The sequence below is a fragment of the Microtus pennsylvanicus genome, chromosome 18 (genome assembly GCF_037038515.1).
Source record: "Microtus pennsylvanicus isolate mMicPen1 chromosome 18, mMicPen1.hap1, whole genome shotgun sequence".
Lineage (NCBI taxonomy): Eukaryota > Metazoa > Chordata > Mammalia > Rodentia > Cricetidae > Microtus > Microtus pennsylvanicus.
Genome location: NC_134596.1, coordinates 40,557,604 through 40,579,803, shown reverse-complemented (window position 1 = coordinate 40,579,803; position 22,200 = coordinate 40,557,604). Strand labels below are relative to the sequence as shown.

The following is a 22,200-nucleotide window of genomic DNA, read 5'->3' as shown; positions in this document are numbered from 1 at the left end:
ACCTCTTCCAACAGCAGCAGCCAAGAAATGCCTTTTACTTGCCTACATTCTTTTGCTCAGGCAAAAGGAAAGAGAAAGGGCTTCATTTCTCTACATGGTTTATATTTTATGAAATAACCTTTTTTTTTTCTATTGGAGCTACAGAATCTTAGCATTAACAGGGAATTCTCCTTCAAAGTTGAGGCAATCCTCCCGCCTCAGCCACCAGCATGGTAGGGTAACAGGTGTGCTAGAGTCTGGGAATTTTCACTAGGGTTATAAAACTGCACACTGGGATTGGGAAATAGATCTGAACTATGGAGAAGCTCACCTCCCCCCACCATCCCCTACCCCGCTCAGCCCTGTGAACTGTGGATCTGTGGGTGATGGAGCCACATGGGACAAGACTGAGGTAGGATGGTGCTTAGCCACGTGGAACCTTCTGCCTAAGCCAAGCATGGCAACCTTGCCTCTGCTCCGAGCACTGCTCAGTGCGAGGTCGGAGGACCCGAAGTTATCTTCCACGCCTCACTGTGGGCCGCCCAAGTCGGAGAGTTATCAGAGTGCGGTGTTGGCACGGACTCTTGGACTCAGACTGTTAAAAATAACAAGTTTCAATATCAAGACACTACTCACTAAGTACTTTTTGCTCCGTGCTAAGGAGGGGTCCTGTTGTTAGCAGTGGGGGTGGGGAAGGGCTCCTTTCCTGAGGTCTGCCTGCTTTGTCTGAGATTAAGGAGTGGGCTTCCGCCGGGCAGTGGTGGTGCATGCCTTTAATCCCAGCACTCAGGAGGCAGAGGCAGGCGGATCTCTGTGAGTTCGAGGCCAGCCTGGTCTACAAAGAGAGTTCCAGGACAGGCTCCAAAGCCACAGAGAAACCCTGTCTCGGAAAAAAAAAAAAAAAAAAGGAGTGGGCTACCACACCGCAAACCCGGGATTCTTCAGTGCGGAGAAAATCTCAGGGTGAGAAGAGATTTTGTTTGCGCACAGACAGCAGTAGAAAGACACTCGGGGGAAAGACAGTAGGCAACCACGTGTGGGTGTGGACGTCTCGGGAACACGTGTGGGCGTGGACGTCTCGGGAATTGTAGTTAAGTGGCTGAGTCACTGCTGCGTGTTGACTGTAGAGGCTTTGGGGATTCCATTGCTCAAAATGTAAGGAAGGGCTCCTTCCTTACACACACCCGTCCTTTTTAATGGTTATAGAGACGGCTGGGATAGGATTGCAATCCGATGAGGTAAAACCCTGGGTCACAAAGGTTATGCAAGGGAGATATGTCTTTCACTAGATAGATTTTCTCTTGAGATCACCAGAAAAGTGTAGGATTACAGCTGGGAAAAGAGAAAGATTATATCAGCTTAGTCCTTAACTACTGAGCACCCATATTTTATTTCTTTGTAATTTATTTTATTTGGTTTTTCAAGACAGGGTTTCTTTGTAGCTTTGGAGCCTGTCCTGGAACTAGCTCTTGTAGACCGGGCTGGCCTCGAACTCAGATGGAAATCTGGACTCTCAGTTGGTGTGGGACTTCCACTCCAGGCTAGCACCCTTCCCACAGCCCCTTAAACTCCCTTCTTTCCATCCTGCCTGGGGGTGACCCAGGAAGATGACCTCTCCAAGGTCCTTCCAGGTTTCCTTCCCACCCTGGATGCCAACGCAAATAAGCAAAAAATAACTTCTAAGTATTTTATTTTATTTTATTTTTTTATGGCTGGAGAGACAGCCGTGGGTGCTGGGAACCGAACTCTTTATATTTTTGGTTGTGAGCCTAGCCTTTAACGGCTGAGCCATCTCTCCAGCCCACTTCTAAGTATTTTAATATTTCATGATGAAGATCACAAAGGCATTAATTTAGAGGACTTCAGGCCTGAAAACCACCCCACCCCCCGCAGGCAAGATGCTTCAGCAGGCGGAGGTGCTTCCCGAGGACCCCAATTTGGTCCTGGGACCCACCTCGTGCAAGAAGAGCTAGAAAACTACTGCAGGTGGTTCTTGGGCCGCACAGGGGATGGGGCACAGTGCCCCCATAAATGGATTTATATATACATATACAAACAAAAATAATAATTCAATGTATGGGATTAAAAATAAAAAACGAGAACCAACATTCAAAGTCTGGACATAACGGTGATAGCTCAATAATAGTGTGAATATAATTAACAATAATTGCACATGTGAAATGTGTATGTTCACACACACATATATGTATATACACACATTTATACATACATGTGGAATATATACATACGTATATATATTAAGTGTGCCGTATATAATATAATAATATATATTACATATATATGATATATATTGCACACTTACAAGAAAGTTTTGGGGTAAGTGAAGAAAAGTCAAGGCTCCTACACCCTGTGGCACAGGTCAAACCTGGGTTCTCACGCCCACTCCCAGTTGATTACAGCTCCTGCCTGGAGGGACACCTCCTCGCTCCTCAACCTCAGTCTCTCTGTGAGTGGTAGTTTCAAAGATGACCTTCGGGGTTGCGCAGAGTTCAGTTTCCGGAGTGCGCCAAGTTCAAGCTGGTGACCTCAGGCCCGGCGCCGGGCGCAGCGGGCGCTGCCACCGGGGGCGCGGGGGTCGCCTGGAGCCCTGAGCTAGGACGCCGCGCGCGTGCGCAGTGGTCTCGGGCTCTGCTGACCGTTGTCCCCCTCCGCCGCTGCCCAGGGACGGCTCCCCCGCCGCCTCGCCTGCCTTCCCCCCCTCCCCGGCTCGGGTCACAGCTCCACAGCGCAGCCGGGGAGGGGAGGAGCCCTCCAGCGCAGAACCAGGGCTCTCGGCTCGGCCCGCCCAGAGGGGCGTGGGAGGGCGGGGCAGCGGACTTCGGACTCCAGCCCCCACGCTCGGCTTTCCCTGCCTCCCTCCGCTCTCCCCGGCCATCAGGGAGCCATGTCTGCGCTGCTGGGGCTCCGGCCCGAGGTGCAGGACACCTGCACCTCGCTGGGGCTGATGCTCTTGGTCGTGCTGCTCATGGGGCTGGCCCGCGTGATCGCCCGGAGACAGCGGCACAGGCCCACGGCCCACGCCTTCATCCTGGAGTTTCTAGCCACCTTCCAGCTCTGCTGCTGCACCCACGAGCTCCAACTGCTGAGTGAGCAGGAACCCGCGCACCCCACCTGGACGCTGACCCTCATCTACTTCTTTTCCTTGGTGCATGGCCTGACCCTGGTGGGCACAGCTAGCAACCCGTGCGGCGTGATGATGCAGATGATTCTCGGGGGTATGTCCCCGGAGTCGGGGGCCATGAGGTTGTTGGCTCAGCTGTTTAGCGCCCTGTGCAGCAGGTACTGCGTAAGCGCCCTTTGGAGCCTGAGTCTGACCAAGTACCACTTCAACGAGAGGAGCTTAGCTTGCAAGAATCCCATCCACACGGACATGTCCAAAGCGATCATCACAGAGGCCATCTGCTCCTTCATTTTCCACAGCGCTCTACTGCACTTCCAGGAGGTCCGAGCCAAGCTTCGCATCCACCTGCTGGCTGCACTCATCACCTTTTTGGCCTATGCAGGTTTGTCCTTCCCACAAAACACTAGGCTAGGCGGTACCGAACCCCCATGACCAGAGGTTCCAAGTTCCTTACCGATACATTTGAGCCCCCTACTTCGATGTGATGGAAAACTTGCACCCTTCCCCGGGCCCCTTATTGTTATTCTGACCACTTTGCAGCAAGTGCCTAGCGGTTGGCGCCAACATACAGATCGTCATTCAGTGCTGTTTTGAACACCCAGAGAAAGCAGACACTCTGGTGCCGAAACCAAGATGTCGTTAGATTACTGCCAAGGGCTTAGATAGCCTACAAGGGGCTGTTTTAATGTCAGAAAGGTGGCTTATCAGTTACGGCTTTCATGCCAAGCTGGTATAGATTGCTTTTGACACCCTTACTGAGAAATGATCCCGGCTAAAGTTCCTTCCAGCTTGGAGGGCATGGTTGGTCAGGAGTTAAGAGTGGGGAGCAGAAGTTCCGTATCGCGTTTCCTACAGACACTTGCCGTATTTCCTTTTGGAGAGTTTACACGGGAATTTTTAAAGTAACCTAGCATGAAAGGTGTGTTTCAAAATTAAATTGTGCTCAAACAAGCTCTTTAAAAACAAATAAGTCTCAGCTAGGTGTGGTGGCACACTCCTTTAATCCCAGCATTCGGTAGCCAGAGGCCAGAAGGTAATGGTAAATTCAAGGCCAGATGGTAGTAAATACTGAAATCCTGTCTTTATGGAAAACAAAACAAACAAAAAAAAAACCAGAAAAAGATCTCCAGAAGTCCTATTTACTTATTTACCTTGACAAACCTCGACTTTAATGATAAAATGTGCCTTAGTGGGTCACTTAAAAGGATGAAATTCTTTACTGGGATTTAGTGGAATTATAAAAATGTTCTAGAGGCATGAATACACTGAAGGAGACTTATAGTAATAGTCTCTCTTCTCCCACTAAAGGCGGAGCCATGGGAAATGGAGCTCAGGGGTAAAGAGCTCTTCCTAGCATCCGCCAGGCTCCGGGTTCAGCCCCTGGAGTGGCAAACAAAATTCCTTTAAACTGAGGAAAGTATATTTCAAGAGTGTGTTTGACTTCCTAGGGTAAGATGAAAGACTACACAATTTTCCCTTCTTTGAACCTAGTACTAGTTTCTTAGTAGACGCACATGAAAATCCACTGTGTGGGGGCACAGAAGAGGGCAGGTGCATATCTGAGGAGCCAGTGCATCAGCTTCAGCTAAAGCAGAAGCATTGCTATGCGTGAGCCGTGTTAGCCACAGTCTTGTATTTGCCAATGAAAGCAGCAAAGAGCCGGGCAGGTGATTCATGCCCATAATCCTAGTGCTGGAAAGGTGCTGGAGAGGTAGAGGCAGGAGGATTAAGGTCATCTTCTGCTACATGGTGGGTATGAGGTCAGTCTCTAAAAATAAAAAAAAAATTGAGATTTGTTTATAGTTATAAAAAAGAAAACCATTCATGACACCCAGATCTTTCTCATTCTGCCTCACTCCCCTGCCTCTGTTGACTGTTGTGGCGCTGGTGTTCTTGTATTTTTATGTTTTTAGTACCAAGTTATGATTCCATAAATATTATGCATACTATTAATTGTTCTGGGCTCAGAATGTAGTTCAAAGAAAGAATGCTGGTGTATGCACATGGCCCTGGTCTCACCCAGGGGTAAAATGGCATTCCAAAGAGAAGCGGAGTGACACTCGAAGTCCTTCATGAGTAAAAAGCCAGTGGAGGACTAGAATGCCGTTTGGAAGGCTCTGAAACTCTGCCGGTTTCCTGAATGTGACTACTCACATTCCCCGGGGGTAAGCCAATCATCAGAGGGTCTCAACAATCTGTGTTCAGATCACCTGGCGCAGAGATCCGCCTCTCACTGCCCTGGGAAGGAGCTCGGCAGTGGCACGGGTTAAAGTTCTCCCCAGGTGATCCCATTACGAAACCACGGTTGTGAACGTCGCTCTGGAGTCCAGACCTGCCTTGGCCACCTCGGCAGCCGCTAGCTCCACGTGCCTGTGTAGATGCAAGCGTCGGCACCGCAGGCAGCAGGCCCATCGCACATCCGCTCACCGCACTGCACTGCAGCTGGTGGCTACGGCATTGGACGGGGCTTGCGACTCCAGGGCTGGAACCAAACACACAGCTAACTAGCCACATCAATTCAGTCTATTACAGATGTGTTTTTCCACTGTCTTTCTACCAGTATAAGGGCAATAAGTCCCCCCAGGGTACCTGATACAGACCAGATCACTTTGCTAAAGATTCATGAGTCATCTTAATTCTTACGATCATCCATGGATGAGCACATCGCTATTATTCCAGAGTGAGTAAAACAAGGGACAGCCAGCAGTGAAATGCGTTGCCTCGGGCTGCAGACTGTCTAGGCTGGAACCACGGAACCACTGCTCAGGCCACTATCGCGCTTCCTCAGGAGTTACAAATGCGCGCACGAACACGTACGGCTTGGGAATGAAGAGGGAATGAAGTTCTGACGTACGCCATGTGGACGAACGTGACGTGAAGCCGAAGAAGCCAGGCACAAAAGGGCCAATACTGTGTGACTCTACTTCCAGGAAACACAATACAGACAAATTCCAAGAGTAAGGGAGTAAATAGAGGCGACCAGAACAGGGTCGAGGAAAGAACGGGTGGGGGTGCATGATTGAGTAGGTGCGGGGTTTGTGTTTGAAGCAATGGAACGCTTTTTGGAAAGATTGGATCAGGGGTGTTGGTTGAGGCCTGTAACCTGGGGAAGCTAAGGCAAGAGGATGATAAATTCAGGCAAGCCTGGGCTACATAGTGAGTTTGAGGCCAGCCTAGGCTACACGAGATCCTATCATAAACAGGATGGAAAGGAAGAACACTGGGAAAACTTCAGGGACAGGGATACTTCTGGGAAAAGACGGCGCGGCTGCAAATACCACGAACAGCAGATGGCAGGCTTTATGATGTATTGCATGTGAGAATTTAACATTTTTAATTATTAAATGATTCTGTTGCCAATGAATCCTTAAACCCTGGGTTAAACAGGCTTCTAATTTTAAGGTCTTACAGAGACATGGCTTTGCTTCTATGCAGTGTGAAACTCCAGGAGGAGGGTGTGGAACAGGCCTGAGGTCCTTTTATCCAGAGTGGGTGGCCCCAGAGAAGCCACCTTGGAAAGGACCACACTTACACTTATCACCACCGGCCAGACGTCATCACTGCTCTACAGAGAATGTGCCTTGGACTAGGTGAATGTCTGGTGCCAATTTGAGCGCAGAGCTGCAGGCTCCTAGTGTTGTGTGTGGGGCTCAGTACCCCATTCTTATGGCTGGAGGCTCAGACTATGCACTCTGAATTTTCATGTGTGAACAGAGGCATCTTGTCGTTACCATGTACATACTGACTGGCTCTCGGCTTTCCTCACAAAAGAGAAAAGCTTTGTGGGTAAGCAGAGCCATCAACTGTCTTTTTTTAAAGATGGAGTCTTTTCTTGCTGTGTTGTTACCCAGGCTGCTCTCAAATGCCCACTTAATTGACCGCCCACCTCAGCTTCCGTTCTCTGACAACTTATTTATTTTGTATGTGTCCGGGGTGTGTGTGTGTGTGTGTGTGTACTTGCTCTAGCCCCTACGTAGACGGCTGAGGACAACTTGATAGTACCACATCTCCCCTTCCACCACGTGGGTCCCTCGGGTTGTCCTCAGGTTGTCAAGCAAGAACCTTAAGCTTCAGAGCCACCTTGCTGGCCCCCACCTGTGCTTCCTGAACAGCTGGGGTCCCAGTTATGCAATGCCAGGCCCGGAACTGCCGAGCTGTAAGCTACTGATGAAGGTAATGGAGAAATGCATTCACTTTCTGTGCATAATCAAGTATTTTAAAACGTTAAGCATGGACGTTGTCTTTATTGCTGTAGTTTCTCATGTGTAGAATTTTAAACTACACGCTGTCTATGACATAATGCCCGTGTCCCCTACAGAGTAAGCTATGAGCAGAGCTCAGACATGCTCTCCAGATCTGGAGCTAGGACCCAGCAGATTATCACCGCACAAGCAAGCAGTCAGACTTTCTAACTTCTCCAGGCCCCTCCCTGGAGAAACTGTAGTATTACTTGATCCACCATCACTTCTGGGTTTTTAGTATCCATCCAGCTGGGACTGCAGGTGAGAGTATTTGTCCAACGAAAAATAAACTAAGAGCTTAAATATATCTTCATTTAAAACAGGAACTAAATAAAATGAATACAATCACCAATTTCCAAATGAAAACTAGTTTCCAGACAGGTGAGACAGCTCAGCGGGTTAAGACGCTTGCCACCAAGCCTTACGACCTGAGTTTGATCTCTGGGACCCACGTGGTGGGAGGAAAACCACTCTGAAAGTTGTCCTCTGACCACCACATGAATGCTGAGGTACCCAGGCGCATCCCCTCACCAGATAGACCCAAACACCAAAAACTAGTTTAAACAACGGTCCCAAATTTTTCACAACACCGGTCTAATTTTGCTGTTAAGCGGCCAGGTTGAGTTGGACTGTGTGCCCTTAGGTATTTGTGTCCTCAGTTTCCCCATCTTTAAGATGGATACTGCTATCTCAGCGGGTATGAGGAATTGCATTTCAAGCTTACAGCTTGCTCCTGGCATAAACGAGGAAATGTGGCTTTTGTCCCTATTTCTCTGCCCTGCCCACGGGTCTCCTGTATTGTGTGACCATTTTTGCAGGATTCTAATCGACCTCACATTTCCTTTAGCCAGCAGTGCGTCATGAAGACCGCCCAGCACAGCCACCAGAGCCTGAGGAGAGATTCCCTCCCAGCTAGAATCCTGAGGCAGCGCAGAACAACCCACCCCCTCCACCCCCAGGAGTGGGGTGCATACGCGAAGGACCCAGGTGTGGGGTGCATACGCGAAGGACCCAGGTGTGGGGTGCATACGCGAAGGACCCAGGTGTGGGGTGCATACGCGAAGGACCCAGGTGTGGGGTGCATACGCGAAGGACCCAGGTGTGGGGTGCATACGCGAAGGACCCAGGTGTGGGGTGCATACGCGAAGGACCCAGGTGTGGGGTGCATACGTGAAGGACCCAGGTGTGGGGTGCATACGTGAAGGACCCAGGTGTGGGGTGCATACGTGAAGGACCCAGGTGTGGGGTGCATACGTGAAGGACCCAGGTGTGGGGTGCATACGTGAAGGACCCAGGTGTGGGGTGCATACGTGAAGGACCCAGGTGTGGGGTGCATACGTGAAGGACCCAGGTGTGGGGTGCATACGTGAAGGACCCAGGTGATGCTGATGTTGAGTAGATGGTTTCATTTTGGGGTGAGATAGGCAAACCTGAGATCCCTCGTACAGCTGCTTCTGTTTCGGCAGTAGTGGGATCAAAAGCCAAGAAGGCTTGCTCACATCTGGCCGCAGGTGCTTGTCACCTGGGGCACCTTGGTTCCCTCCACGGAGTCTCTCGTCCTCCAGCAGCCTAGACTACTAACAGGTGCAGAGCATTGTTCCAAGATAGCAAAGAAGTGGGGGTCCAGACACCACAGAGACTCAGAATTCTGCATCCAGAACGCAGCCTGACCTCTGCTGCACTTTGTCAGTTCAAATCACAGAGCCGACCCCTACCTGAGGGATGCCATGGGCCTAGTCACAGTTCCCACAGGCCTGAGGGTTCGAGGACAGGGAAGGGACAGAGCTTCAGTTCCAAGACATAAGAGATTTCGTGATGTCGGACCTAACAGTCTTCATATGCCATGGCCCGCGGTACTGAAGCGAAGCAAACAAGTGGTTGGTCAACGGCTCGGGGCGTTTCTAATGACAAAGATCTGGACGTCTTTACGTTTCTGCCCATGGCATTTAGTACAAAGGAGCCGAATTTACTCTGTTTCTGTGGAAACTGTAAAGAGCAGCTGCCAATCAAACAATTCTCTTGAACTTAGCGCTAAGGGTCCCCAGATCTCATTAGGGCTGACATTCCACGGTGGCTGTTGGAGAATGATTCTGATGTCCTCAGATGACACCTGTTATAGCTGCTGGGACCCGAGTCGCGGTTGGTGACTTTAGTCCACTGCTCAGCAGCCTCCTCTCAGCAGCGCCGTTCTTGGCCTGGGAAATCTCAGTAGTGAGTCCCAGGAAAGGCTCCCAATTCCCAGCTCCCCTTGACCCCATTCCATCAAGACAGTTAACATGCTACAGAGGCCCATGTCTGTCACAGTTCATGTGTGTGAAGAAGCGTCCACTTGGAAGGGGCACGCCACGGGCACTAGCAAATACACCGCTACGGCTCTGCCAAGCCTTCCTTCCCTTGTTGGCTATGACTACATCAGGAGGCCCTTGTGGCCAGGCTGGCTGCCACCACATCCAGGATCCACCTGTCTCCACCCCCAATGCTGCGGTTAGAGCACACGCAGCACCTACCCGTCTGGGGACTCGAACTCGGGTCTCCCTTCATACTCCTGCAGCAAGCAGTCTGGTCCTCATTTCTGAATCCTTGTAACTGCTTTCTGTCTTTGAGTTCTGCCATTCAGTCACCTAAGCACGCTGCTGATGGGAAAACGTGGATGCACTAGGAATGCTTCGGTCTATTTTACTTTCCGTTTTTCATGTAAAGGCACGCGTGTGCTCAGGAGGGGCTGCACCATTTCCTCCATCCACAGACATGCGTGTGCTCAGGAGGGGCTGCGCAGTTTCCTCCATACACAGACATGCGTGTGCTCAGGAGGGGCTGCGCAGTTTCCTCCATACACAGACATGCGTGTGCTCAGGAGGGGCTGCGCAGTTTCCTCCACACAGACATGCGTGTGCTCAGGAGGGGCTGCACCGTTTCCTCCACACACAGACATGCGTGTGCTCAGGAGGGGCTGCGCAGTTTCCTCCACACACAGACATGCGTGTGCTCAGGAGGGGCTGCGCCGTTTCCTCCACACACAGACATGCGTGTGCTCAGAAGGGGCTGCGCAGTTTCCTCCACACACAGACATGCGTGTGCTCAGGAGGGGCTGCACCATTTCCTCCATACACAGACATGCGTGTGCTCAGGAGGGGCTGCGCAGTTTCCTCCATACACAGACATGCGTGTGCTCAGGAGGGGCTGCGCAGTTTCCTCCATCCACAGACATGCGTGTGCTCAGAAGGGGCTGCACCGTTTCCTCCACACACAGACATGCGTGTGCTCAGAAGGGGCTGCGCCGTTTCCTCCACACACAGACATGCGTGTGCTCAGGAGGGGCTGCACCGTTTCCTCCACACACAGACATGTGTGTGCTCAGGAGGGGCTGCGCAGTTTCCTCCACACACAGACATGCGTGTGCTCAGGAGGGGCTGCGCCGTTTCCTCCACACACAGACATGCATGTGCTCAGGAGGGGCTGCGCAGTTTCCTCCACACACAGACATGCGTGTGCTCAGGAGGGGCTGCGCCGTTTCCTCCACACACAGACATGCGTGTGCTCAGGAGGGGCTGCGCAGTTTCCTCCACACACAGACATGCGTGTGCTCAGGAGGGGCTGCGCAGTTTCCTCCACACACAGACATGCGTGTGCTCAGGAGGGGCTGAGCCGTTTCCTCCATCTACAGGCACACGTGTGCTCAGGAGGGGCTGCGCCATTTCCCGTCTAACCGCAGTCCCCTCTCACCCCTGTCACTCACAGGAGGGAGCCTCACCGGAGCGCTGTTTAACCCGGCTCTGGCGCTGTCTCTGCACTTCCCCTGCTTTGATGAATCCTTCTACCAGTTCTTTGTAGTATACTGGATTGCTCCTTCTCTAGGTAAGCATATTTTTATTTATTATAGGTTAGGGTATTTAATAGATTAATTATGTGTGTGGGTGTTTTTTGCATGCATGTGTGTGCACTGCTTGTGTGCGTAGTGCCCTTGGATCTCCTAGAACTGTACTGTAGTTAGCGGATGGGTGTGAGCTGTCGTGTGGCTCCTGGGAATTTTTGTTTGTTTTTTGTTTTTTCAAGACAAGGTTTCTCTGTAGCTTTGGTGCCTGTCCTGGAACTAGCTCCTGTAGACCAGGCTGCTCTCGAACTCACACCACCACCCAGCTAACCAATTGCTGTGAAGAGCAAACAGCGCTCTTAACTGCCAAGTCATCTTTCCAGCCTCCAAAGTTAAATATTTTAAAATATCGTATCTCAAAATATGACAATACATGAGCCAGGAATGGAGACACATGGCTTTAATCCCAGCATTCAGGAGGCAGAGGCGGGAGGATCTTTAAGTTAGAAAGTTTGAGGCTAGCCTGGTTTACAAAAGCAAGTTCCAGGACAGTCAGGGATGTTACACAGATTAAACAAAACAAAACCACACAAGAATGTTATACTATCAATTTCTGAAGCCAGAGAAGAGACAAAAAGAAAAACTTAGCGTGCTAGAAAAGCATTTTTATTTCGTGCTGTTTCCCTGGAAGCTGCATGTGCAGGGGCATTCACCCGTGTGGAGACTAGAGGGTGATTTTTTGGGTCCATGACTCTCTATTCTTATGATAGAGAGCTCTCCCGTTCTAGCTAGACTGACCGGCCAGCGAGCTCAGTGTCTATCCATCTCTGTCCCCAACTCCAAGGCTGGGCTTACAAGGCACATGCTGCCACGCCCAACTTTTATGCAGGTACCTGGGATCCAAATTCAGGTCCTCATGATGACACAACAAGCACTTACCCACCAAGCCAACGCCCCAGCTCCTGATGCTGTGTTTGGACAGACAGCTGCAGATATGGTTTAGCGCTTCCCTACTCGAAGGGGACAATGAAAGGTCGTTACTTCCATTCAAAAATAATCCTTCAGTTGCACCTGGAGTGCAGCCTGAAATTCTAGTGACTGCTGAGGCAGGAGGATTACAAGCATAAGGCCTGCTTGGGCTACAAAGCAAGTTCAAGTCCAGCTTGGACAACTTACTGAAACTGTGAAATGCAGTGTGAAAACCAGGACGAGGTTATCGTGGCAGAGGACTTGCCCTGCATGCCCAGGTCCGTGGCTTCTAATCTAGGCCATAATAACTTTTTAGTAGCCAGAGACGTGGTTCTGTTGATAGAGTGTTTGCCTGGCCCTGGGCTCAGCCCCAGCGCTGCATAAACCTGGGGATGATGGAGGAGCAGAAGTTCAAGGTCACTCTCAATTACACAGAGAGTTTGAGACCAGCCTGCACTACAAAACTTATCTCAAAAATGATAAAATCAATCTTTTTTTTTTTGCACTAAATACTTTTCCCCAATTTTGTGAGTTCCAAAGCAAATGTCATTTAATCATTTAGGTTGCTTTCCATATTTGTCAAAGAGCATCCTGTACAACACTGTCGTCCATGTAGGCTCACACTGACTCCTAAGTCCCATCCACGTTGCTGCAGTCGGGATCAGGACGGGGACATGGCCCATGAAGTGCGTCCGTAGCATGCTCGAGACTATCCATCGTATCAGAGAAACAAAAACTCTTTTAAAGAGGGATCAAGGAATGTACTATAAAGATAATACGCATTTTATATATTGCCAGTGCTTATATTACCAGCATTTCTTCCTTTTACTTAGTCATCAGCTAAATAAAATAGGCAAAACACCTATACAATAAAAGTAATTTATAAAAAGTTAAAAAAGATTGAAGATTTGAGGTTGGAGGCGCTACTCAGTGGTCACAGCTTCTCTAGTGTATGCAAAGCCTGGATTGAAGACACAACATTGCAAAAACAACAAACACAAAAACGAAGCATTACAGCCGGCGGTGGTGGCACACGCCTTTAATCCCAGCACTCGGGAGGCAGAGGCAGACGGATCTCTGTGAGTTCGAGGCCAACCCGGTCTACAAGAGCTAGTTCCAGGACAGGCTCCAAAACCACAGAGAAACCCTGTCTCGAAAAACCAAAAAAACAAACAAACAAACAAACAAACAAACAAACAAAAACCGAAGCATTACTAATTGTTTTAAACTATAAAGACTGAAGCACTGGTTTTAGGTATTTGCGTGGGACACATCTGTAAAACCCGCTATGATGGGCCCATGAAGCCAGAGCGAGAGCCTCACATACACACCCAGACACTCTGGGTGAATATCCAAGGGAGCCTCACATACACACCCAGACACTCTGGGTGAATATCCCAAGGGAGCTATCCAGGTATTTTCTCCCTTGGAGTCCCACCTACTCTCCAGAGATTTTTCTTTTCTTTAATCTATGTTTGCTCTACTTTAAAACAACAAAAACATCAAAATGTGAGCTCCTGCCTCCCGAGCCACCTTTGAGGCGTGGAGAAAACTCGGCCACTTGGCCGGGGAACAAAGGATTTAAGCGCAGGGTTTCTCACCGGCCTGGAGCAAAGCGGAGGTAGAGCGAGTACCACGGCTTCAGTGCCATAACCCCCAGTGCGCACCGTTGTTGCCGGACAGAGAAGCACAGAAACGCGAGCACAATCTTAATTTGTTCCCACACAGCCATGACAGCCTTCCCTATAGACTTTGGGTTTTGTCTTCCAGGTGTGCTGATGATGATCCTGACGTTCAGCTTTTTCCTTCCGTGGCTGCACAACAATCAAACGACGAACAAAAAGGAGTAACGACTCCCAAAGACTCAGACTCAGTCACCGGACAGTCAGGGGGGTCTGACCCATGTGACCCCCTCTCAAACTCTGGCCGCACTGGACTCACCGCTGTCTCAACGTCCTCTGTGGACAGCGTCTTAATGTTTTCACGACCTGCACTTAAAATTACTGTGAAAATGAGGTAGCCTGTCTTCCCAACTAAGACCTGTTCTTCTGAGTGATGTATTAAATGCTGCTAGAAAAGGCTCATTCATTAATCCTCTATAAATCCCCGGTGATTACTCACCGTAATAAAAAACCAAGTGAATACAAAGTTAAGTGGGGGAGGACCAAAGAAATTCTGTACTGTCCCTCTGAATGACCTGGGCTCTAAGCTCAAGCGTCACACTCGGGGAGTGAGAGGAGGTGCTTTTCGGCCACATCTCAGTGACACCATCAGTGATGGTATCTCTTAAAAGAAGAGTTGGTTTGACACAGGGTCTCACTTGTGGCCTGGCTGCCCTACAGCTTCCGTCTGGACCAGGCTGGCCTCAAATGTGCAGTGATCCTTTCGCCTCTGCCTCCCAAAGGAGATTACAGAGGTGTGCCGTCACAAACAGGGTTTGTTTTGTTTGGGGATGTGGGCTCACATGATGTAGCCCAGGTTGGCCTTGAACTCACCATCCCCTTGAGTGCTGGAATTATAGATTCATACTACTGCAACTGCCTCAGGTTTCCTCGCTTTTAAATATATTCTAAGCCTGAAACGGTTTCTCTTAAGTAGCCAGTTTCAGCCAATTGTCTTAATAGGATGTGGTGAAACACCCCACAGCCGGGATTTGATCTCTTCACTTCCCAATTGCACTTGACAGCTCCCTGGAGATGCAGGTGGGTTCTTGCTCTGTGGCTTTATTTCTGTAATGATGCACTGGCATGCTCAAATGACATTCCAATGACAAACCATGGGAACGAGTTGTTCACCTCCAGTTTACATGCTCAGAAGCTAAGCTTAGAGGTGTAACTCTACACGAACTTCTCAGCAACAAAAACTCCTTCCAGCCCGCAGAGACTGGAGGAAAAGGTTCTCAATATTAAATTCTTTTTATGAAACTTAGAAACTCAGTATTTTCCTTTCTTTTTGTGTATGTACATGAGTGCATGTATGTGTGTGCACACGTAGGTGCAGGTGCCCCAGGACGCCAGAACAGGATCTCCTGGAGCTGCAGTTACCTCTGGAAGAACAACCAGTGCTCTTAACCTGAGCCATCTCTCCGGCCCCAGCAAGTGCTCTTAACTGATGAGCCGTCTCTTCAGGCCTTTAGCGTTTCTTCATTGAAAGCATTATTAGGAAGTCCAATTTTTTTTAATTTAAATTTCTATCTCATTATTTTGTGTGTAACATGTGTCAGTACACGCTATGGCACGTGTTCGGAGAGCGGAACCCATCTTCACGATCTCCACTTCCATGTACTTCAGCTTCCTTCCATCTTCCCTGAGATCCTGGTGATGGAACCCAGGTCGCTAGGTCTGGGCTGCGATGCCTTTACCCCGCCAGGCCATCTTGCTGGCCTTGAAATCTAATTACAAAGATTCCAGGCCAGACAAGCTACACAAATTCCTTGACCACACTACCGGTTTTATGGTGGGTGGGTGTGTGTGTGTGTGTGTGTGTGAGAGAGAGAGAGAGAGAGAGAGAGAGAGAGAGAGAGAGAGACAGAGAGACAGAGAGATCACCTGCTTGAGTAATTATGAGCATTCAGCTGGTAAGTTGCCAGGTAACAGCACTGTGTGGTGAGGAGCCTCCAGACAGTGGCTGGGGCAGTGTGTTACTAAGTCCAACACGGAAGCCAGTCAGATAGATAAGAAGCGTCATCATACACCAGTATGTATCATAACAGTGCTTTTAATGAGAGGTTTCAGAATTGAGACAGATAACTACATGCATATGCTCTCAAAGTCCTTCTCCCCAGAAGTGTGCACCCCCTAAACCTACCTCCAAATAAAATCTTTTAGAGAAAGTATCAAGGAGACGGCACGATCGATAACTGCATAGCATCAGGCAGCCGGTGGCCTGCTTTCACTGACGTAGCCGTTCGGTCAGGCCTGGCCCGTATCAGGCCACTTTCACACATATTTTTACAGGAAAACTCATAGTTCTGGTTTCTCTTCCAATTTGAGGCCTGCATGCCATCGTGGCAACACTACCAAACAATGACAGTTCCCCTTAAAACCACCTTGCCTTCAAAACTGACGCCGAGTTTCCTTTAGTTTCACGCATGCTCCACGGCTTGACAGGGAAGGAGCTGCTACTCTGCAAAGGCCCAACCTCTGAACTGAACACCGAGTCTGTTTGTCCTGCGCTCCTCTGGGTGCCACTTCCTGCCCACTGGGCCCTGAGGTGGAACTTCCTGTCCTGCCAGCTGCTTGAGCTGATAGTGTTTTTATTCTGGGAAAGGTTTAGGAGGTGCGGCTTCTGGGGAAGTGTGTCACTGGGGGTGGGCTTCGAGAGTCATAACCTAGCCCTGCTTCTGTATTCTGTCCCGTATTTGTGGCTGGAGATGTGCTCCTGTCACGCTGGACTCTCATCCCCCTGAAACCATTAAGCCACAATAAACAACTCTTTCCTTCATGAAGAAAAAGTTGACGTTGCGTCTGTGTGAACATATGGCATGTGTGTGCAGGAACGTGTGGAGCCAGAGGCCCAGGCAGTTCTGAGCTCGTTCCTGCCTCTTTGTAGAATGTTACTGTCTCAGTAACTGAAGCCCACAGAGGGATCCTCCCAACGTCTTGGCCTCTGAGCTCCTTGGCTGTCTCTCCTTTTGTTAGTGTGTCCTTTGCTCGACCTGAGTTCCACTTTAGCTACAAGCTTGGCATTGTCAGTAAAATCTAAGAGCTCAAATTCTAACTTCCAGTTCTAACCCCTCTTCGCTCCCTCACTCTGGTGCCTCATCTCCAGTGACCTCAAGTACTCTTCTCTACTCATGGGCAATCGGGTCACTAACATGCCCACCCCATCCTTAGCGCCCTTCCCCGGCTGTCATACTAACACATGCTAACAACTTAGTCACACGGAACTGTGCTTACTCTATGTACAACAGAACAGAACATCAACTCATTTTTTTACCCGCCATCAATACGCACAGCTGGACTTTTTTGTGGGGGGACTGAGTGATGCTGAGGATGAACCCAGGTTGGGCGCGCCCCGGGTAAGTGCTCTGACACTGATAGCGCCTTTCCTGCTGGAGCTGGCTACATCTGGGTGGATTTACCATTACAACCTTGTTAGTTTTATGGAAATGGCTGCAGTCTCCTGTCCAGCACCACGGTGTACTTAGATTGTTTACTCGGAAGGATTATTTATGGAAATGGCTGCAGTCTCCTGTCGGGCACCACGGTGTACTTAGACTGTTTATTCGGAAGGATTATTCCTCCAAATTCACTGCTCCTGTCCACACAAGCCCTGCCCTCTCCTCACCTGGCATTCTGGAAACCAGACACTAGTGCATTGCAGCTGTTTACAGAGCAAAAGCAGGGACCAGCAGGTGCTATTTAAAAAACCACAGACTCCAGGACACTTAACTGTTTAGTGGGATTTTGTATTTCAAGTTTCAAGATGTGTTCTAATAGCTGGTGGGTTACAAGTTAGTTAGCGTCTCGGCTGGAGGTGTCCGCCTAACACGCAAGGGCCCTGAGCTGGACCCCTAGAACCACATTAAGATTCGGCCGTAGGAGGTAGAGGTGGGAGGATGAAAAGTTCAAAATCATCCTAAATGGGCAAATTGGAGCCCACTCTGGGCACCACAAACTCCTCCATCAAAGTAAATAAATAAATGAAGCCAGCACTAACCTTGCCAATAGGGAACAGCTACTGAACTACGTTCTAGGCAGTATAGCAATGATCAATAATCTCTAAAGCAACCTCAAGCATTCCAAGCACTACCAGTCACCTTGTATTTTATTTTGTTTAGCCCCCTTATCATCTATCCCTCAAGACACTTCTCTTATCTGATTATACTGTCCAGACTAGCCTCAAACTCCTGGTCCTCCTGTCTCTACCTTCCAAGTGCTGGGGTTACATGCATCTACCACCATACCTAGCCTGACTTCTCATTTGAAATTATGAAATCCAACTAGACACTAGGTTGTGTGTATGGTTTTTACCTATTTTTGTGTTTGTGCACCAAGTGTATGCAGCACCTCTGAAAGCCTCAAGGGGGTGCTGGATGCCCTGGAAGAGCAGCCAGTGCACTTAGGTAAGGCATGTTTCTGAACGCACGTTTTTGTTTGTTTTAATGACAGACTTGAAAACAGAACTGTTAGTCCTACTTTTTGAGACATTTCAATGAGTCAGACTTGGAATGAGAGAAGAGTGTCTACAAGATCATGTAAGCAGGATAATTTGGGTACAAAAAATTAAGCTCAAAAATGAAAGGATAAACCTAATATAGAATCGGTAGATATTGGTTTGCTCATAATTACAAATTTATTCATTTTTCATTTTTGAAACGGGGTCTCAATATGTAGCCCCAACCTGGGACTATATAAACAAGGCTGGCCTTGAACTCGCAGAGATCCACCTGCCTCTGCCTCCTGAGGCAGGCTGAGTTTCATTTTTAAGTAGTCTGAGCTGTTTCTCTCAAGGTTATGGACATAACTGTCTAGCCTCAGAGAATGACACATCAGTCTTTGAAAGCATCATCCCTCCTTTGGGGGTGACAGAGTAGGTCTAGATGTCCCCTGCAGAAGCACAACCACAGAACATCTCACAGAATCTCCTGAAACTTGTTCCCTTAGAACAGGGGTTCTCAACCTTCCTAATGCTGTGTGTGACCCTTTCATACAGTTCCTCACGGTGTGGTGATTTATTCTTTTTTCTTGCTACTTCATAACTAATTTTGCGACTTATGAATCACAATGTAATTATCTGTGCTTTCTTTTTTTTGGGGGGGGGGCAGGGGGTTGAGACCTGGTTTCTTTGTAGCTTTGGAGCCTGTCCTGGAACTAGCTCTTGTAGACCAGGCTGGCCTCAAACTCAAGAGATCCATCCGCCTGCCTCTGCCTCCCGAGTGCTGGGATTAAAGGCCTGCGCCACCATTGCCTGGCAGTATCTGTGTTTTCTGATGGTTTTAGGTGACCCTGTGAAGGGGTCACTTACCCCCCATGTTAAGAGAACCACTTCATCTGAAAGACAGTCGATGAGATTCCTACAATCAACCTCTGAGAAAGTCTTGGCCCCCCACTGATTCCTACAATCAACCTATGAGAAAGTCTTGGACCCCACTGATTCCTACAATCAACCTATGAGAAAGTCTGCCCCCCCACCCCCGATTCCTACAATCAACCTATGAGAAAGTCTGGACCCCACTGATCCCTACAATCAACCTATGAGAAAGTCTTGGCCCCCCACTGATTCCTACAATCAACCTATGAGAAAGTCTTGGCCCCCCACTGATTCCTACAATCAACCTATGAGAAAGTCTGCCCCCCCCCCACTGATTCCTACAATCAACCTATGAGAAAGTCTGGACCCCACTGATCCCTACCATCAACCTATGAGAAAGTCTGCCCCCCCCCACTGATTCCTACAATCAACCTATGAGAAAGTCTGCCCCCCCCACTGATTCCTACAATCAACCTATGAGAAAGTCTGGCCCCCACTGATCCCTACCATCAACCCATGAGAAAGTCTGCCCCCCCCCACTGATTCCTACAATCAACCTATGAGAAAGTCTGGCCCCCACTGAAGAGTGAGCACATTTCTAGGATATATTATGATGCATTTAGACTGAGAGCAGAAAAATTTGTAGATAGGAGTTTGCACTTAGTGCTGGCTGCTGATAAGTACTAAGGCTGTACAGCGTTTTGGAAAATAGGCTTAAAAAACACAATTCAATATCCAGATAACCATAAGGGGGTCCTCTCTGGACTCAGCGCCTCCTCTCCAGCGTGGGTGCTGAAAGGATCATCATTACCTCACATATCAGTCGCTCATCACACACCCGATACGGGAAGAACGCAAGACAGTGGCAGTCACTGAAACAGGCTTGTGCCATGGTGGACTGGACGGAGCAAACAGACAGGGCCTGAGTTAGTCCTAGCCCGCCTGCTTTGTATTTTTACAAAAAGTGCTCCTGGTCAGAAAATGATTACAAATATGCAATAAAGACAGATTCAGACAAAGAAATAAACCTCTAAATGGGTCACAGTGTGATTAAAAAATGTCTGGTCTTGGGAGAGAGAGAGGAAAAAAAGGAGTATAGACAGTTGTAAAGACAGTCATAGATCAAAGGAGTAAAGATAATATTAAAAAGTAGCAAAGAAAAATAAGCCACATAAATATGGAAAATACAGAGTCTGGATTATGTATATTATTCTGTTTTCTTTAAATTTTTTGACTGCAGAAAGATATTTGATTTTGGGGGCTGCTAAGCTAAACCAACATAAAGGTATCTTGACCTCAAAATTTGGGTATAAGGATATGTTGCTTTGGGAAAGAGGTTCTGCTTTTGTTTCCACAGATGAAAACCTGTGGATTCCTTCCAGACTACTGTGGTTTGATGGGACAAGACTCACCCCCATCCCCTGAAAGGTCTCCATGAACCCTAAAAATACTTCCCCCAACAAACACCAGGATGTTTGGAAAAAACAACACCCAAATTCCAAAATAGTTTGTGGATGTTTGTTTTCATTTAAAGGGGAATATGATGTAGTGATGAATACTTTGCCCTGGTGTGGGTCTTGGTTTCCTGATACAAACTTAAGGTCAGTTCTGTTACACTGTGTACGTAATTCTGCTCTTGTTTAAGGTATGGTGTTTATACAGCTCATTTAAAATGTAATGCATAACTAAAATGTACAGATCAATAGTCATCTATACTAATCACACTTGCAGTCATGTTAGTCAGGTTTTCTAGATCTAGATAGATATATTTCAGTTAGATAATCTTCAACACGTCTAAGACCTACGGAACACGGCATTTAAAAGGTTTCTCCACAGTGAGACATGTGGCAGCACCAATTACTTCAGAGAGGTTGATGGGCACTGAAGAAACTCGATATGGAATTTGTCTTCAATGTGACAAGGCTAGCCATTTGGGCAAGAAACTGCTCTTGTCTGGACTAGCTGATGAACCAGACATGCAGAACCCACAGAAAAATGACTGATGAACTTGCCTGAAGAAGGTGAGACAGTCCTTCAGGGTTCCTGCTCCACCAAAGAAACTGCCAAAAAGTCTGCTGGATATCACGGGCCACCTGTAGGCTGAGGATGGATGCCCCAACGTTACATAAGAACTTTGGGTGCCTGTCAGGTCTAGAGTTTTGGAAATTGCTTACAATGTACTTCCTGTTTACTTAGGTAATGTTATATCCTTTTGGAGTCTTTGAAGAGTTGAAGACAGATAATTATAGTTTTCCTTAGTTATGATAAAAGATAAATCAGATACCAAATTTAGACTCACAAAGATAAAACACAGAGCCGGGCAGTGGTGGTACACACCTTTAATCCCAGCACTCGGGAGGCAGAGGCAGGTGGATCTTTGTGAGTTGGAGGCCAGCCTGGTCTACAGAGCTAGTTCCAGGACAGGATCCAAAGCTACAGAGAAACCCCATCTTGAAAAAAACAAAAACAAAAAAACAAACAAAAATAAACATAGAGTTTATTTTCCTTAATTTGCCAAATGTAAATGGACTAAATATTCTAAGTATAATTCTTCCTTGGTAACTGTTTTGAATGTGTAATTTGACTGTGTTAAAGTGAGAATCCTCCTTGTTAACTAGACAGAAAAGGAGAGACGATGTGGGATGTCCTTTTGTATGTGTTGCTTTTATTGGTTGATGAATAAAGTTGTTTTGGCCAATGGTTAAGCAGAGTAAAGCCAGGTGGGAAATCTAAACACAGATATAGAGAGTAGCAGAGCCAAGGAGACACCATGTAGCTGCTGAAAGAGAGGCACACCAGAACCTCCCTGGTAGGCCACAGCCTCATGGTGATACAGATGAACAGAAATGGGTTAATTTAAGATGTAAAGAGTTAACAAGAAGTCTGAGCTAGGGCTGGAGAGATGGCTCAGTGGTTAAAAGCATTGCCTGCTCTTCCAAAGGTCCTGAGTTCAATTCCTGGCAACTACATGGTGGCTCACAACCATCTGGAATGAGGTCTGGTGCTCTCTTCTGGCCTACAGACATACACACAGACAGAATATTGTATACATTATAAATAAATAAATATTTTTTTTAAAAAAA

At 48.2% G+C, this 22,200-nt stretch overlaps 1 protein-coding gene across 1 annotated transcript; it reads left to right on the top strand.

Moving 5' to 3' along the window:
- Nucleotides 1-2,643: 2,643 nt before the first annotated feature.
- Aqp11 (aquaporin 11) lies at nucleotides 2,644-15,074 on the top strand. Its single transcript, XM_075952755.1, has 3 exons — nucleotides 2,644-3,503; nucleotides 11,101-11,217; nucleotides 13,913-15,074. Exons 1-3 carry the CDS (start codon nucleotides 2,885-2,887, stop codon nucleotides 13,990-13,992), a joined length of 816 nt encoding a protein of 271 aa, XP_075808870.1. The 5' UTR covers nucleotides 2,644-2,884; the 3' UTR covers nucleotides 13,993-15,074.
- Nucleotides 15,075-22,200: the final 7,126 nt, after the last annotated feature.

Coding starts and splice junctions, on each gene's coding strand:
- Aqp11 (XM_075952755.1), top strand. CDS start 2,885: ATGTCTGCGCTGCTGGGGCTCCGGCCCGAGGTGCAGGACACCTGCACC. Junction 3,504..11,100: donor CACCTTTTTGGCCTATGCAG/GTTTGTCCTTCC, acceptor TGTCACTCACAG/GAGGGAGCCTCACCGGAGCG. Junction 11,218..13,912: donor CTGGATTGCTCCTTCTCTAG/GTAAGCATATTT, acceptor TTTGTCTTCCAG/GTGTGCTGATGATGATCCTG.